This window comes from Delphinus delphis, chromosome 1 (assembly GCF_949987515.2).
Source record: "Delphinus delphis chromosome 1, mDelDel1.2, whole genome shotgun sequence".
In the NCBI taxonomy this organism is placed as follows: domain Eukaryota; kingdom Metazoa; phylum Chordata; class Mammalia; order Artiodactyla; family Delphinidae; genus Delphinus; species Delphinus delphis.
In genome coordinates, this window is record NC_082683.1 from 139,834,742 (window position 1) to 139,852,902 (window position 18,161).

The following is an 18,161-nucleotide window of genomic DNA, read 5'->3' on the forward strand; positions in this document are numbered from 1 at the left end:
TATTCAATATCCTACGATAAACCATAATGGAAAAGTGTATAAAAAAAGAATGTACATATATGTATAACTGAATCACTGCTGTACAGCAGAAATTAACACAACATTGTAAATCAACTATACTTCAATAAAAAATATTGAAAAATAAAATAAAATAACAGAAATCTATTCACTCAGTTCTGGAGGCTAGAAAGTCTGAAATCCAGGTGTCTGCAGAGTTGGTTCTTTTAGGAGGTTCTGAGGGAGAATCTATTCCATGACTGTCTCCTAGCTTCTAGTAGCTGCCAGCAGTATTTGTAGATATATCATCCCACTCTCTGCCTTTGTCTTCACATAGGGTAGTGCCCACCCTAATCCAGAATGACCTCATTTTAACTTAACTAATTACAAAGATCCTATTTTAAATAAGGCCACATTCTGAGGTTGTGGGTGAACATGAATTTTGGGGGGACACTGTTCAGCCCATACAGTATATGTTTTGATTTTTTATATGGTTGTTATTATTTGAGTACATTTTGTATACCTTAATTTTTCTGTTTCATAGATGGCATAAGCATCATTTTAATAGTTGTTTGGTCTTTCATCAGGTGGCTAATTTACTATTTATTAACACTTTTTTTATTGTTGAACATTTAGGTGATTACTAATTGTTACCCAGTTATGAATAATTATTAATATGTGATAGATTTCTAAAATTGGAATTACCAGAGTAAAGTGTATGAACACTTATAACATCCAGTTTCAGCAAACTCTAAATCTGATGTCTGATTTTTTTTCTTCATCCTTATGTACAGGAGTACTGTCAGTACTTACATACTGACTTGAATATAAATTGATATTATTACTTCCCTTCCATCTCTTATGGTCTCTTAGAGTGAAACATTATTCACATAGCTTTTACAGTATTACTTTAGATTAGACCTGTATAGTTGTTGATCCATATCTTTTGCATGAATGGTAGCCTGGACATTCACAAGTTAGTCTTTTATTTCTAATTTAAATAGATTAGCACTATGAGAGAGGAGTTTTAAATATTACCTAATTTTATACACTAGAAATCGAAATACTTGAATTACACTAAATACGCATGTGTACCTACGAGCATTTTTTTCTCTATTTTAGCATGGATGTGTTTCAAAGATTGGGCTCAAATTCAGCTCTGATGTCTTCAAAAATAGCATCATTTGAAGAAGCATTTGTATATCTTCAAAAGTTAATGGAAGCTGTTAAGGTTATTCTTGAAGGAATTCAGAGGTAAATACTAACTAATTTTAAAGTTTATTACTTTCATCTTTCTTTTAGGTTTATCAGCTTTTTCAGAGTTGCTGGGAGTCTTCCAGCAAGTTTTATAAACTAACGGCTTTTAGATTTAACTTCTTTCCCTCCCTTGCAAAGAATCCCTGTTTCTAATTTGGACCACACAAATGTTTCCACTTTTTTCCTTTCTAGGAAAAAATAGACCAGATTATAAGCTTCATAAGGAACTTTATTTTCTTTATTGCATAACTATAGCTACAAGAACAGTGCCTGACACATAATGGGCACTCAGTAATTACTTGTTGAATGAAAAATATGTGTTAAGGTAATTATCACTGCCCTTTAAAAACAAATATATGTTAATGTTTGTAAACATGATTGATTTCATCCAATCCAGTCTCACAGTACCACAAACTGAAAAAGTTTGAGAAGCAACCTAGTTTTATGATGCTTTGAGACTTAATACATACGTGATTATTTTAAATATTTGTGACGTATATAGAAAACATAGTCCCAGAAAGGTATAGAATGGACCATACCACCTGTGTCGTGTGAAGTCAGATGTTTTCTTTTGTGGCACTGAAGAAGAATACTAAACTTAATCCTGCAATTTTTTTCTTTATGTTCCAAAGTTGCTTGACCTGAATTGGCATGCAGCTTGCTGACAGAAAAATACTGTTCTTTATAAATTAAAAAAACAAAATCAAAACTGATTTAATTTTAGCATGTCCAAGTTTTAAAAACTTGGATTTTTGAAACAATAGCAGCTTTTGGTTTTGTTTTCATTTCTCTTTACGGGTTTTTGGAAACTTCATCTCGTTGTTAATGTACAAAGCATTTGTACCTCTTTTTGGATCACTTGGCTAATATGATTCTTAGAATAAAAAATTACCAAAGCTTTTTGCCACTCTTAAGTTACTAATGAATTGAAGATGTAACAGATCCCAAGACAAGTTAAGTATCATCTCTAAGTGCATGTAGTCTTTTTTTATTTAAGGCAATATCAAACAAGAGTAGCTCTATGAAGAAGAAATAATTCAGTTCTGATGTTAGCTATGTAAAAGCTGTTGCGCATGCTACATTGCATAAAAGCCATGCTTGACACATTACCTTTTCTACAAAAAGTAGGGATATTAGTCTGAATTCAATTACTCAACAAATGTTTATTGAGCACTGCCTGTGCTTGGCATCATGCTAGCTCTGGGGAATCAAAGATAAATGAGATGCAAACTCTGACTCCAATGAGCTTGTAGAAATAGTGCAGTCACATTGAAACAGATAATTGCAATAAAGAGTTATTGATATTTTAATAGGATTACAGGCAGTGGAGCCAGGGAGAGTCTGGGAAAAGATGAGACTGGATCGAGGTTAGAGGGGAATGACTTATAGGCTGCATAAAGCAGTTTCCACTTTATCCTGTAGGCTAGTATTTCACACATCCAGAGCTGTCAATTATGTGCCTTGACAGAAGTGTTTCTGGTCCAAAAACTTCAGAAATATTGCATATTATATTACCCACTCAGAAAATCACTTTACATCCATTAATAGCTTTTATAGACTTTGCTGTAGAGAAAGCTTCTTAATTTTAGAAGCTTTAAACATATTGTTCCCTCGACCCCACCCCAGAGATTCTGATGGAATTGGTCTGAGGGTGTGCCTAGCTGTCAGGATTTTAAAAATTTCTCCAGGTGATTCTAATGTGTAGGCAGTGTTGAGAACCACTAGCCATTATGCTTAACCAGGTGTTCTCAGAGTGTGGGCACAGAACTAGCATCATCATCACCACCTGGAACTTGTTAAAAATGCAAATTCTCAAACTCTACCAGACCTCCTGAATCAGAAACTCAGGGTAGGGCCTTGCAGTCTGTGTCCTCCAGGTGATTCTCTGCAGGCTAAAGGCTGAGCACCATGGGCCTAAGTGGTGCTCAGCCCTGGTGGCCAATTCTAATCATCTGGGAGCTTAAAAAAAAAAAAAGAGAGAACAATGGCTGGGTGCTGCCTTAAACCTATTCAATCTGATTCTCTGGGGGTGGGACCTGGGTGTATGCATTTTTATAAACTCCCCTGGTGAGTCTCATGTGGAGTCATGGTTGAGAAAGTATAGCATGTACTGCTTTCATAACTGTATCTAAGGAAGTAAATACTTGAATTTTAAGGCTGATTCAGTTTTGTTAATCTTTCCTGTAAGTGTACATACCTCCAGGAATAAGAAAATGTTAGTTGTTCTGCTACTTTTTATAATGTGACCTGGAGTAAATTGTCTTGAGCCTCAGTCTTCATCTATAAAAGAGGCATAATAATGCCTTCCCAGAGCTTTTCATAAAGTTATTGTGCTTTGAAAGTCGGGTGTTGGTATAACTAACCAAACCAGCGATTCTCTGCTTATTTGCTGGGGAAGATAAGAGTTCTAGATCTTATCCCAGATTTACTGAAATCACAGTATCTGTAGGTATTTTGTAGAGGAGGGAAGTTGTATTTTTAACAGGCTTTCCAAGAGATTTATATGCAGTTGGTGGGGGACCACAGTTAAAGAAATTAATCCAACCTCTTGTAATAAATATAGCAGAACCTCTTGAGTTACCAGCAGAGGGCATTATGATTAAAAAGTTTGCCCGTTTAAGCATTCATTAATCAATGGAAACTACTAAAATTGCAAGTTTTTTTTAAACCTTCAAACAGTGGACATTTGAAAAAAATATAGTAAAAGTTAATATATATTGTTTTGTCAAGTGAATATGTGGTCTTAAAATCCTTTAAAGAACAGTCATGTTGGGGCTTCCCTGGTGGCGCAGTGGTTGAGAGTCTGCCTGCCGATGCAGGGGACACGGGTTCGTGCCCCGGTCTGGGAGGATCCCACATGCCGCGGAGTGGCTGGGCCCGTGAGCCATGGCCGCTAAGCCTGCGCGTCCGGAGCCTGTGCTCCGCAACGGGAGAGGCCACAACAGTGAGAGGCCCGCGTACCACAAAAAAAAACCAGTCATATTAAAGTAAGTTCAGTTAAAAAATTGGAGGTTGGCTAACTATGAGTGGATTTTTAAACGTTGAAAAATACACTCAAATTTGTAGTGACTACAAATTCATTAGTATTTTGGACGCTTACTAAAATGAAATAGTTTCATTTAGTTTTGAGATGCATGCTCAGTGAATATATGTCAACTCTATTTCTTTTTATTATAGCAGATGATTTATAGTGTTACATTAGGAATCAATAATAGATGACCTGTTAACTGGGTCCTTCAGTTAAAGAAGTGAATGAAAATGTGTTTGTTGAACTAAGAGTTTGGGCTTCTAGTTCAGATCTTTCCCATTGTAGCTGACTTCAGGCATGTCATCTACCCTCTCTAAGCTACAGTTTCTTTCCTTAGTAAGTGAGAATACTCATCTCTTCTTCACATGATGTGTATGAAGATACTTTTTAAACTGTAACATATTTACAAGCGTTAGTCTTTATTTTCTCTTTAAAGCTGATATGTTAAATGTGAAATGTTTAAAAATGTGTTATTTCAATTTTAATAGGGGTCTAAACATGATTGCCATAAGTTAAGATTGAAAATATTGATGTAACAGTTGTTCGTTCACACAGTTATACAATTAGGGACAGAATACCTAATTTGGTAAAAGTTGAAAATGGGATGGGAATATTGCTGATTTCTATACTTTCTGCACACTTTCTTCTTGGGTAGGAGAGTGAACTTATTTGCTATTGGTTTAGAGATTGCTTCTGTCTTATCTTTCCTTTTATACATATACAGGATTAATTTGAACACTTTCGATAATGGTTTTCTTATCTAAACACTAGTGAACTAGTCAGTACTCTTTCCATGTAAACAAAAGTGCTTTAAGATTTATTTTTTAGGGCAGTACAATCTAGTCTCATATTATACTTCAGTGAACTTATGTCTAGATTGATCAAGTTACTCTCAAGATCACAAAAACCTTTTGTTTAGTATATAAAGATTATAAAGCTTCATTTGGAGTGAAAAATTAATCGGAGAGTCCTATGGCAAATTGTAAAACTAAGAAAACTTCTACTTGTACATTAATCAAAAAACATTAAATGTCTTGTGCTTAGATTGACATATCTACAAAGTTAACTAAACAGGTCATGTAATCCAAATCTGAGGCATACTATAAATGTGTGCAGCTTCAACCTGAAAGATAATACTCACAACAACCATGAGTGTATGTTTTTGTGTCTGTGAAGTAGATGATGAGCTGCCTGGTTTAGAAGCAGAGGAGAGGAAAGGGGAAGAGTGAGGGTAGGAAATTGCAGTCTGCCTACGTTTTATAATCATGTTTGTGTGTTTCACCTTTATAAAATAAGATTGAAATTATTAAAAAGAAAAAAAACGCAAATTGTAGCATTTGAATCCAAAACTATAACTAGACCATGCTTAAGTGTGTATATTCATTTTATCACTTGGTTTAATATGTAAAACTTTGTATTTCTGTGTCAATTTCATGAACTCTAGATTTCCAGCTCAAGTAGCCTTGGATGAAGTGGTTAAAATAATGTTTTCTCAATTTCATATTTTGACTCTTACGGGGGAGTTATCAATAACTTGGCACATTTTTTGGGGGAGGGAGCTTTTTTTATATGAGGGGATATCTCAAGTTTAATTAATTAATTAATTTTTATCTCTTAAGCTTAGATGATTTTTTTCTCTAGCTGTCATATTTGGTTTATTTTTAAATATAGACTGAGTGCTAAATGGTGCCTTGGACACAGTCATATTCTGAGTGGACATTCATTTGTGATCATAGTACATGATTGTGGAAAATGAGACTTCTGCTTGAATTTAGGAAAGGAAGATGATTAATTTTTGTCATCTTCAAATGCTTTTAGTAATCTTCAAAACCTTTGTAACCTCTGTTACATTTCTGTGGCTTTGGTTTGAAATACCTTATAGAGCTGGTTTTCTAAAACAAAACAATTATAATCACGAAACTGGGGATTTTTACGTGTGTGTGTTATTTACATATATAAATTCTTATTAAGTCTCACAAGAAAGAATTTCCCTATTACACTCTTACCCCATTTTAACATAAGAACGAAACATATACTGGTATAACCATACATAATTCCTGGGAAAAGGAATCCTACAATCACAGCAGTTTTTTATATCTACTAATGAATTAGTAGCTTCAAAGAGTGTGGAGTTCGCATTTGAGAGAATATTAACTTAAAGATATTGTATGTTTTGATAGCTGACCTCTTGAGATTTTAGAAAGGTTATTTAGGGAAGGTCATCCTTTGGTTGACACAAAGATAACACTCTTTAGGCTGTTTTATAGATGAAGTTAATTGTTGAAACAAAAGTTTTTATGAAAGATGTAGAAAATAAAGATGTTAAAATTAGTGGCTTTTTAGCATCTTGACTCATTGCAGTGTGCAAGATGTTCCGCCGTTGATAAAAAATTTTCCTTGTCTAGGTTAGAGAGGTTTATCCATATTTAGGTCTGACCTACTTTCTTTGAGGCTTGGCCTTTCTACCCTTAGATAATTAGACTTCACCTTCCCTCCCCCATTAGGGTTTCCACAGATATCACTGCATCTCTTTATCAGATTTTTCATATACCCCATGTCCTGTATATCAGTCACTATGTTGAGTAAGAGAAAATAATACAACCTTTTATTTTAAAATGAAAAGGTTTAGTTGCTTCACCCTCCATGCCATCATTTTACACCTTTTTCATAATTTATTTCATAATCAGCTCCCTAAGACTTTGACCACTTTTAGGGCAGGAACTTTGCTTACTTTTCTTCATTTTACTTTTCTATACCTAGATTTATACCTGTATGACGCATAGCAGATGGTTAAAAAAAAAAAAAAAGCAGAGGAGGTGTGTTGAATGGTTGAATGAGTCTTTTATAGTCTATCTGGTGGAGGACAACTTCTTGTAGGGCTGAATGCTGCTAATAGTACTACATTATGACATTAGATCAATAGGTAATACAGAGGTTCCAAAAAAGATACAGAAGAGAGAAGCGCAAGCTATGAAAGGGTAAAGAATAAGAAAATCAGGAGGGGGCTTCCCTGGTGGCGCAGTGGTTGAGAGTCCGCCTGCCGATGCAGGGGACACAGGTTCATGCCCCGGGAAGATCCCACATGCCGCTGAGCGGCTGGGCCCATGAGCCATGGCCGCTGAGCCTGCGCGTCCGGAGCCTGTGCTCCGCAATGGGAGAGGAAGAAGAAAGACTGGAACAAAGAGATGGAGGAGATAAAAAAGGTATTTGTGTCTAGAACAGATGATGGAGCCTCCAGTAATTTGCCCAAATGGCTCTTGTGGTCCCATGTTTTCCTTAATTGCTTAATTCTGATCTCTCTATATCAACTATCTAAATTAGGGTTAGTAGAAGGAAAGATGAGATGTAATGGAAGTGATTGAGACTTAAGGAATATAAGCAGGTGTTTCTTATATAAGACATATAATGTATATAAAATATAGACAATAAAAGCTTTTTATGGTATCTATATTACAGTTTGATAAACACAGCTTTAACGTAACATTTATATCAAATGTATGTAATACGTAATAAAATTTATATTAAATTAGCTGACAAAATATTAGGCATCCACATATTAATCTGACTGAATTATCCAACACAGCTGATATTTTTTTAACATTCCTCTTTAATGCTACTGAAGGTAATAGATCACACATGACTTACGTTTTAGAATAACTGGATTTCATTTTATACATTTGAAGCTCTTATCTATGCTTCCTAGCATTTGTAATTCAAGAATAGGAAATAAGGACCTTTATTTTTATCCTAAATGTCAGCATTGTGAGGACCTTTATTTTTATCCTAAATATCTGCATTCTGATGCCAGTTATTCCTGCTACCCCTAAAGCATTTCTAAGTGTTGGTGTTCTTTTGTTTTAGTCGATAAAATCCAGTTTTGGTGATGGAGTTAAATATTTCCCATCATAAACTTCTTGATCACACCAGAATCAAATAATCAAATATAAATGAAGATTACTTCCTGAAGATAACAAATATTTTACTTTGTTTATAGAGTTGTTTTTATTTAAAATCAATACTTGAAAATTTTTCTTTTTTAGCTGATTATTTCTGCCTAATGATTTATTGATCTGATAATTTAACTAAAATTCCCTGCTATCCCTGCTATTAAGTCACCCTAAGAAATTCTAAAACTACCAAACACTACATTTTTCAGAGAAGCAGATGGGATGAATGACTGACTAAATCAGTGGGGTTAGACATCAGTAAAATAAATGAAATGGGGTGGGGGGATCAAAGGTGCTCAACAAGGGCTCTATCATAATAATTTTAACTTAAATAATAAGTATATAATAAATACATGGATAAAGCCAGATGATCAGTTCTAATTCCTTCTTACAGAGTAGTTGTACAAAAGGTTTAACATTAGAGTGTACCCTAGACTCTAGGATTAGTCTCATGTATTTTGAGAAATATCTTCTTGTGCCTCTAAAGAACTTTTAACACTGTAGTAGACCAACCATCTGCCCATAGTGAGAAGTGATGCAATCAATGTTCTCAAGGCTTTTTCTAGTAATATAAAAGGTTGAGTCCAACTCAGGACAATGTTTTCTCCCTAGAAGATAACTCAGTAAACATTTATTATACATCAGAAACCCCTGGAATTATGTTACATTTTGATGGTCCAATCCTTGTCAATAAGGCATAATAAACCTTCAAGAATCAACATATACTTAACCATTAGTAATAATGTAACTGGAACTATAAGTTGTAGATTTTCCAATTAATGTTTCTTTTTTGCTAACATTAAGATTATGTTTTGACAGCACATAGCTATATATTTTCCCCAACTTGATTGTTGAGCTAAGACAAATAAGTAAAATCATCAAAAGTATATTTTTATATTAAAGATAGTAATTTATGCAGATTTTATTTAAACTCTTGAGAACGTAGATGAAAAAGTGTGAGTACTTTTGTACAGCATTGGAGTGTAAGGTAGTATAAAGAATGTATCAGTCTTCTTTAAAAGGATTTGTATGCACTTACTAGGGTGACTCTATCCTAGAAAAAGTGAAATACTCAGACCTTTTGGGGGGTTACTAGATACTGACTCTGAGTTAATACTAATCTCCGGGGACCTAAAATTTCACTGTAGTTGGAGAAATGATCAGGGAAACAGATCTACCTTGATTAATAAGCAGTGACTACTGGTTTGTTTGGAAACTTGGAAAAAACAGAATTTGAGGATTGGTGACAGGAAGTCTAGAGGAGAGATGTGTGGATGGGCATCTTGTAATGGGCACATGTGTCCCATGTGAATACTCATCAAAGACTACCCACTGCAGTGGAGACTCTCAGTAGTCAAATGGACAAGATCAGCTGTCCTATGGATGTCAGTCACCCTCTTCCCCTAGCCACCCCAGTGTTTGGTCAGTGATCTCATATGCAAAGGGACAATAAATAGCAGCCTGGATAACATGAGCTCAAAGGTGGGACTTCCCCTTAGAAGGCTGCTCCGGATGCTACCACTGCTGAGAGCCCAAACTGCCAACAGCTGAGGCAAATGCTAAGCAGTCTATAAGGCACCATTCCCTAGGGTACCATCAAGCCACTAGTGGCAGTGATTCAGACCCCTTCCATCATGAAGGGGGCAGTGATTTGTCCTCACTGGAATAGACACCTCTTTTAAATATGGAATTAACTTCTCTTACTGCAGTGCTTCTATCAGCAACTCCATCTGTCGATTTAAGGGATTTGTTGGTTACTGTCTTGATAACCCATACAGCTAAAAAACTAATTTTATAGCAAAAGAAGTACAAGTATGTATGGTTACATGGAATTCGCTGGCTTTATCATATACTAATCTAAGGAACTGGCTTGGTAAAACACTGTAAAAGACTTATTTTCCATACCAGCTGTAACCTATGAAGTTAGGGTGCTGTCCTAGATAATGCTGTATATGATGCTGTTTCTCGCTTAGTCAGAATGTAGATCCAAGAATCAAGGGGAGTGGTAGTGGTTTCTCTACAATTAAACCAAATAACTTCTGTTAACAAGTACTGTTTCAGTCATTGCTGAGTCACGAAAACAGAAGCCACTCTAGGTATTTCAAACAAAATTTAATATACAAACTTAATTTCAGTGCTATTGGAAGGACTGGAAGAGCAAAGGGGAGAAAGTGGTAATATCTGGAGGGGCAAAAAAGAGGAGGGTTTTTAATGAATTTTGAAATTTTCTGTATCTTGGTGCCCTCTGTACCATAGGAGCACAATATTACATGATTACTGTACTTATTTTTAAAAAGTCAACAGTTCCTCTAGATTGCTTGGAAATAGTTGTAAACAATTACAAGAAGTGGATGTGATCCTATAAAATATTTTGTGTATAGAAGTAGAAACATTCTTCAGTCTAGTGTTCCATTCAGTTAAGGTGTAATTGTTATGCTTCCTTTACATATGTAGGCTTAGGACCTAATGTACAAGCAACCATCTGTTCTCAAACAAAACAAAGAAAATCCAACTTATTTTCAGAGCCTTTAATCAGGAATTAATTTTCTTTCATAAATGTGTAAATTTTCAAAGAAGGTACAGAAATTTTATTATAACCTGAGCCAATGCATTTTTCATACCTATGTGTTTTCAACTTTCCATTGAAAAGTCGCTTAAAATAGAACTCCATATTCAGAAATTAAACTGCCAGTTCTTCAACTTAGATACCTCTGTGACAGAATGACTGATGTAGGAAGGGGCCATTGTTTATACACCTACTCCTTATGGATTTCTACACTCCATCTCAGGTCTATGTCTTACCTGGGCTCAGGGGTGATTGGCTCCTGCTGCCACGATCATATCTATCTACCACCAACAGAGGTACTAATTTCTCTTCTCATGCTGAGATATGGAAAATATTCTCTCTTAGTTCAACTAAGATACCATAGGACATTATAGAAGGAACCTTCACTAAAAGGCTAATGAATATATGGCTAAGCAAAAGGAAAAAAAATAGACAAAAGGAGTTCAACAATTCCTCGTGCTGAACCAATCAAAAGATTAGCTGCAAAAGAAATTTCATACTTTGCAGTTTATGTAGTTGATGTTTTTTTCCCTTACCTCAGTCCTCATGTTCTGGGTCACCTATTGCTAAATCCCAGAACTTACTAGCTTAAAACAATAGCGGTCAATTATTTATTTTCTCTAATGGTTCCAGGGCTTGACTGGACACATGTGGGTAGTTCTCACTTGAGAACTACTCTTGTGTGGTTGTGGTCAGATGGTGTCTGGAGTCATCTCAAAGGCTGGCTGGTGCTGGCTGTCGGCTAGAACACAAACATGTAGCATCTCCATGTAGCCTGGGCTTCCTCATAGACTGAAGGCTGGTTTCCAAGATCATCCCAAAATAACAGGTGGAAGCTCTATTGCTTGTAATGACATTGCCTTTCTGACTGAAAGTGTTATTTTGCTTTCATTCTTGATTGATACTTAACTGTGTGTAGACTGTAGGTTGACAGTTATTTTCCCTAGGCACTTTTTAAAAAATATTTATTTATTTATTTGGCTATGCCGGGTCTTAGTTGTGGCACACGAGATCATTTTAGTTGCGGCATACAGGGTCTAGTTCCCTGACCAGGGATCGAACCCGGGCCCCCTGCATTGGGAATGTGGAGTCTTAGCCATTGGACCACCAGGGAAGTCCCTCCCTAGACACTTTGAAGATGTAATTTCATTATCTTATATCTTCCTGGAAATGAGTAGTCAGCTGTCAGCATACTGCTTTTTTCTTAGCTGGTAATCTGTCTCTCCTCCCACCCCTGTCCCACCCTGGAATGCTTTCAAGATTTTCTTCTGTAACGTTTATGTTTGGTAATTTTATCACAAGATGTCTAGTATAGGTTTTGTTTTATTTATCTTTCTTGAGATGTGGTGTGTTTTCTTCAGTCTGAAGACTCACATCTTTAACTCTGGAAATTCTCAATTATTATCTCTTCAATTATTCTCCCCCTCATTCTCCATAATTCTCTTGTTTTGGAATTCCTATTGCTGACTCTCCTCATTCTGTCAGCCATATCTCTTGACTCCTTTTTTCCATCTCTTTTATCCCTCTGTGCTGTATTCTGAATAATTCTTCAAATTTATTTTCTGATTCATTAATTATTTTTACCAATTTTTAATAATTTTATTTAATCATTAAAAATATATAATGCCTTCACATTGCTTAAAAATAATTCATTAGGTGAAAAAGAATATACAGTGAGTGAAAATTCTTCTTTCCATGTCTTTTACCTCAGTTAGCTCATTATCTTCAAGGACAATCAAAATTAATTAGTGTAGACTCTCTCTTGTCTATACTTTTGCTTATGCTACCTGTTTTAAAGTGAGACTAGCCTGTAAGCTCTATAAGGACAAGAACTCTTTGTTTCAGTTTTTGATATAGCCCCACCTCACCCAGGAGTTAATGTATACTGAGTAATCAATTAGTACAGAAATAAAGAGAAAGAAACTGCCTGGTCACCTGGATCTTAACACCCTGATTTCATAGTTTTGGAAGAGTTCATCCTCAAATTTTTAAGTTTAGGAATTTTATTTTACCAGTTTACTGAAAACTTACCAGACTCAACAGTAACCAAATTTAGAAGCAAGCTGATATATCAGAATGCCCATTTATTTATTTACATTGAAATCAGTAACTGCCAGCTGAACTGAAATATTTATAAATTAAGTGACTCCTAGAGGAAAGTTTACGCTGCAAACTAGATTACTACCAAGTTTTCTTGCTGACTGCTGGGGATGTTGACCTCAAGCTAAAGTAATCTCTTTTCTTCTCTGGAATTTTATTTGCCAAATAGTCAGCCTTTCCCCTACACAGGGATATTCTTTTTCTTTAATTCCCTTTTCTAAACTCTGTGCAAACTACTACTTTTTGTCAATTGTGTCAACTAATAGTTATCTGAAAATGTCAAAACACAACTGGTCAGATTTCAGTGTTATTTACATTGCTTAAATTACATTCCTATTTCCCTAAGGTGCTATCTTGATGACTGATTAGAATTGGCTGATTACTAAGGTCTATCAGCAGCATGTTTGCACACCATCTCTTAGGGTTGGTATTAATCTCATGTGTTACATATCTAGAGGCACTTTGTATACTGGGTAGGAAAGTGGTCCTAAAGCCATCTTCCCTGGGTTCATATCACTGCTCTATTACTTCCTAGGATTTTGACCTGGAGCAAGTTACTTAAAACCTTTGTCCTCCATTTTCTCAAAAATGGAGAAGTAAAAGTATCCTCTCACAGGATTAATGAGGAAGTGAATTACTATATGTAAAGGAGTTAGGACAATTTAGAACAGTACCTGACAAATAGTATATAAATTATTACTATTGCTGTTGTTTTGTTGTTATTATTCTTACTGATTTATATTTCAGAAAAAAAAAATTTTTTTTGCCTTGGTTCTAAATTGTGGAGGTTTACTCTCTTTGGAAACCATACTCTCTGTGTGGACTAACTGTAGGATCATTCTTATACTGTTCTTGTTCAGATCCAGCATTACCTTAGATTACTGTGTATTCCATAACTGATCCTGTTGATAATCCCTTTACTACTTTTCCATATTAGTGCCCTTTTTTCCTACTGTTAACAGAACTTCTGGTTCCAGCATTAACTCCTTAATGCCTGGACTATTGTGATAATCTTCTAATAGGTCTCCTTGCCTTTAGGCTCCTTTGACAGTTCCTTAAACTCCTTAAATCATATTTTATGGTTTCGTTTCTTTCCTTTGTTCAAAAACATTTATTTTCTCTTACTCCCCTCTGGTTCAAATACAGCCTTTCCAATTTGTCAGACAAGGCTTTTGACTGCTTGGTCCTAACATACCTTTTTAGTCTTATAGTCCTCTAGACTACTTTGTAGTTAAGACAAATTAATTTTTTTGTGGTTTTCAAGGCAGGCCTTATGTTTTCTTAATTCTGAACCTTGACACAATATCTTCTTAGAGCTTGGAGTGACCTCTTAATCTACATGTATTTTTCAAAGTTTTATCCATTTGTCCAATCCCAGTTCAGAAGCCACCTACTACAAACAGACTTTACAGTTTGTTTGTATTGAACCCTTAAGGTTCTTAGCACATGTTGCCTCCCATTATAATTATTTGCAGACATTTTATCTCTGCTCCTAAATTGTGAACTCCATGAGGCAGAATCAATATCTTATATCCTTGGTATTCCCGAGATATCTTGCATGTTGCTTTGAACCCAGTACTATCTGATAACAGTAATAAATGAATAAATAAGTAACATTTATTAAGTAGTTAGTATGTTCTAGTCACTGTACATAGGTAAAGCTCTTTACCTATGTGATCTTATTTAATTCATACAATAACCCTCTCAAGAGATGCTATTGTTACCGAACCAGGCTCATTTGCCTTTCTCATAACGAGCCAAATGCTGAGATGTCAAGGTTTGCAACAGAGAAAGAATTTATTTACGAGGCAGCCAAGTGAGGAGACGGGAGAACAGATTTCAGATCCACCTCCCTGAAGGCTGGGGGGCTTGGGATATTTATGGGCAAAGCGTATAGGGTGGTCAGAAGTGCAGGGGAAGGTGACTGGAGGTAGGAAAAAGGTGCGGTAACTGCTGCTTTGCTCAGCCGTATCTGAATTACGTGCTTCTTCATGGGATGCATGTTCAGAAAATGGCAGCGTTAACATGCTCTGAAGATAGAGTTTTTGACCCTCTGACGTGGAAAGGTCATCCCCTGGACAAACAAGTCTCTTCTGCGCAGACTCTGATTGGCCCCATTGTTTCCACACAGTTTCAGCCAGTTTTGTTGTCTTACGAGCGGAGGGGTTTTTAACAAGCTGTTCCCTTATCTGCTCTTCTGTAAGACAAGCTCAGGAACTTCTGTTAGTCACCGGTTTCTATTAAACCTATGGGGCGTGGTTTCAGGAAGGGTTTTTTAAGCCTGTGGGGGGCAGGTTTTCACTATCACACCCATTTTACACATGGGGAAGTAGGATCACAGGCATTATATCATTCCCCAAGGTCACACAGTTTATACTTGGCAGAATGACTTATTGAAATTGGTCTGATTCTAGAGGGCTAACTTTTTAAATACACTAAACTTTCTGACTGAAAAAATTACTTTAAAGTTAGTTATATTCCAGAGGTATTTTTTAGTTGGTTTCATGGAACTTTAGAAAACTTCTAAGTTTAATTTAAAAGAATATTAAATGACCGATCAAAAAAATACAAAATATCTTTGCCTTAGAAGGAAATTTTCCTTCTTTGTTTTTCCAAATTTGTCTTTTCTACCTTTCATTTTTCTGGGAGGAGAATGAGTCCAGTTACCTTGGTTGAAATGAATATCCCAAAAAAGGTTTCCATTGGTAGATGGTCTTGTCTCAAGAGACAGATGTTAACAAATGAAACAACTGGGGTAACAAAAGCATGAAAGAAAACTGTATCTGGGTGATATTGCTGACAGTCAGCCCCATGCAATTTGGAAGAGCGGTTAAGACCTGTCTTAAAGCTGGAATAAAAAGTTCCATCCTGTGGAATGGTTAGACTAGGTCAAGATTAAGTTAGCATCCATGTACCAACACAGTGGGTTATTCATAGAAAAAAAAAATAGGTAAATTTGTTGTTTTCATGCATTTTAAAATGTGTCATTTGCTTACATTTTTTACTTTGTAATGGATTAGATATGTATTTCAGAAATGCCTTAGAATTTACGATGCGTAGTTGGATGGGAAACAGTATTTCTACGATTGAGAAGAGAAAGGAAAACAATGGTTATTTATTTTAGAGGAAGAGTGCACATGGTATCTTAGGTAGTACCAGGGGGGTAATGAATATATGTGAAACTATCCTTAAGCCCAAGGGGCAAATGTGATGCTAGAAATTGGAGGTAAAAACGCATAAGAAAGAAGCCTGGAACACATTGGAAATTAGTAGAGAACAAAGGACAAGGGAGGAAACAGGATGAAAAGATCCAAAACGTTCTTGTTTGAACAGTGCTGGAGTGCTCGTGCCTTTTTAAATTGGCCATGCCTATGTAGCAAGGGTGGATTAGCCCAATTTATTATTACAGATCTGTAAAAGCAGACTGAAGTTGATTTAGCAGAAAGATAGACTGAAAAGTTCCAGAGACTGGCAACACAAATATCTGGAAATCCCCTGGCGGTCCAGTGGTCAGGACTTGGCACTTCCACTGCTGGGGCCTGGGTTCCATCCCTGGTCGGGGAACTAAGATCCTGCCAGTCTCGTGGTTCGGCCAAGTTAAAAAAAAAATCAAGGAAGGAAGGAGTTCCAAAAAAGAAGGAATCTTTAACAGTGTCTTGTTACTACTGAGAGGCCAAAAAAAAAAAAAGGCTGTCTGTTAGATTGAGCAACATAGAAGTCGTTGGTGAATTTGTTGGTGGCAGTTTCATGAGAGTGTGGGGGCAGACGTTAAACATCAGTAGGCCGAGCGGGGGCGGCAGAAGGACGTTGTGAAACTGCGGGAGGTCATGAGGCCAGGGGAAGAGACTGTGTTCCAGATTTCCTTGAGAAAACAGTCAAGTCAGTGTAAATATTTCTTAGATAATATCAATATATGAAAAGATAAAACCATTTATAATAAACATCAGAGTTACAGCAAAGACAGTGATTTTGTAATAACAGTACATGAAGTTATTCTTGACCCCTTCACTGCAATAATTCTAAAGTCTTCTGGTTCCTCAAAAAGGCCTTTCTGCTAGGATTTGCCCTCTTATAAATGGAATCATACAGCATTTGTCCTTTTGTGACAGGCTTATTTCACTTAATACAATGTTTTCAAAGTTCATCCATGTTATAGCCTGTTGTAGCCAGAATTTCCTTTTTAAAGCTCAGTAATGTTCCACATATATGCCACATTTTGTTTATCCATTCATCTGTTGGTGGACACTTAGGTTGCTTCTACTCCTTGGCTATTATGAGTAACGCTGCTGGGAACAAAGATGTACCAATATCTCTTTGAGTCCTTGCTTTCAGTTCTTTTGGGTACATACCCAGAAGTTGAACTGCTGGATTATGTGGTAATTCTATTTTTTAATTTTTTTGAGGAACCACATACTGTTTTCCATAGCAGTTGTACCATCTTACATTCTCACCAACAGTGCACTAGGCTTCCATTTTCTCCACATCCTCATCAGTACCTGTTATTGTCTGTGTTTTTAAAAATAACCATCCTAATGGGTGTGAGGTGGTATCTCCTGATTTGGTTTGCCTTCTTTTTATAAAAAGTCTAATGCATTTTAAAAGCTCTTTCAGTGTTGATTAGTTAAATGTATTTGTATTACAAAAGAGGTATTTTATTTTCAATTTTTTTCCTCAGATTTATTCTAAATAGAACATTTCTCTAATGTTTTTGATCTATTATCAATGTCTATATATAGTGAGGTGTGCTTATAATAAGGCAGTAATAAAATTGTGTCTCAGCCCCAGCTGGATATATTGAGATCTTACAGCACTAAATGGTGGGAGCACAAGGTAACTCAGTCTTCTGTTTCTTTCACTATGAGCTCATATCTTGGCTCTGCCCCTTCCTTGTGATCTAGAGAGGTCTTATTTGCCATGTTACAATGGAAAGATAGTAGGTACCTGGTAGTGAGGTATGATTAATCATCTAGGAAATAACATTCATAAAATATTAGGAGGAACTGTGATTGAGTATTATGCAGATTTAGCTGGCATATAGTGGGCATAGGACTCACTGAAGACCTAGTTATGAAGATCTAAATTGTGAAAACATCGTTGAGCCCAATAGGGGCCTCAACACTAAGTAGAAGAGAAATGAGTTGGTTTTTCATACTTCTGGCCCCTTTGAGTACATTGTTAGTACTACGCCTGGAACTGGCCTCCAGCAGCACCACCTCGAGTAGTAAGGTTATCTTTTAGCAAGAAGCATAATGCTATGAAGCAAAGC

General features: G+C 36.0%; 1 protein-coding gene across 2 annotated transcripts in view; it reads left to right on the forward strand.

Moving 5' to 3' along the window:
* The window catches only part of SWT1 (SWT1 RNA endoribonuclease homolog), a 91,421-nt gene that overhangs the window by 45,241 nt on the left and 28,019 nt on the right, over positions 1 to 18,161 (forward strand). For both annotated transcript variants that reach the window (XM_060035318.1, XM_060035325.1), the window contains exon 16: positions 1,120 to 1,251. In XM_060035318.1, the coding sequence (XP_059891301.1) occupies positions 1,120 to 1,251 (132 nt within the window). The remainder of the gene's footprint in view (positions 1 to 1,119; positions 1,252 to 18,161) is intronic.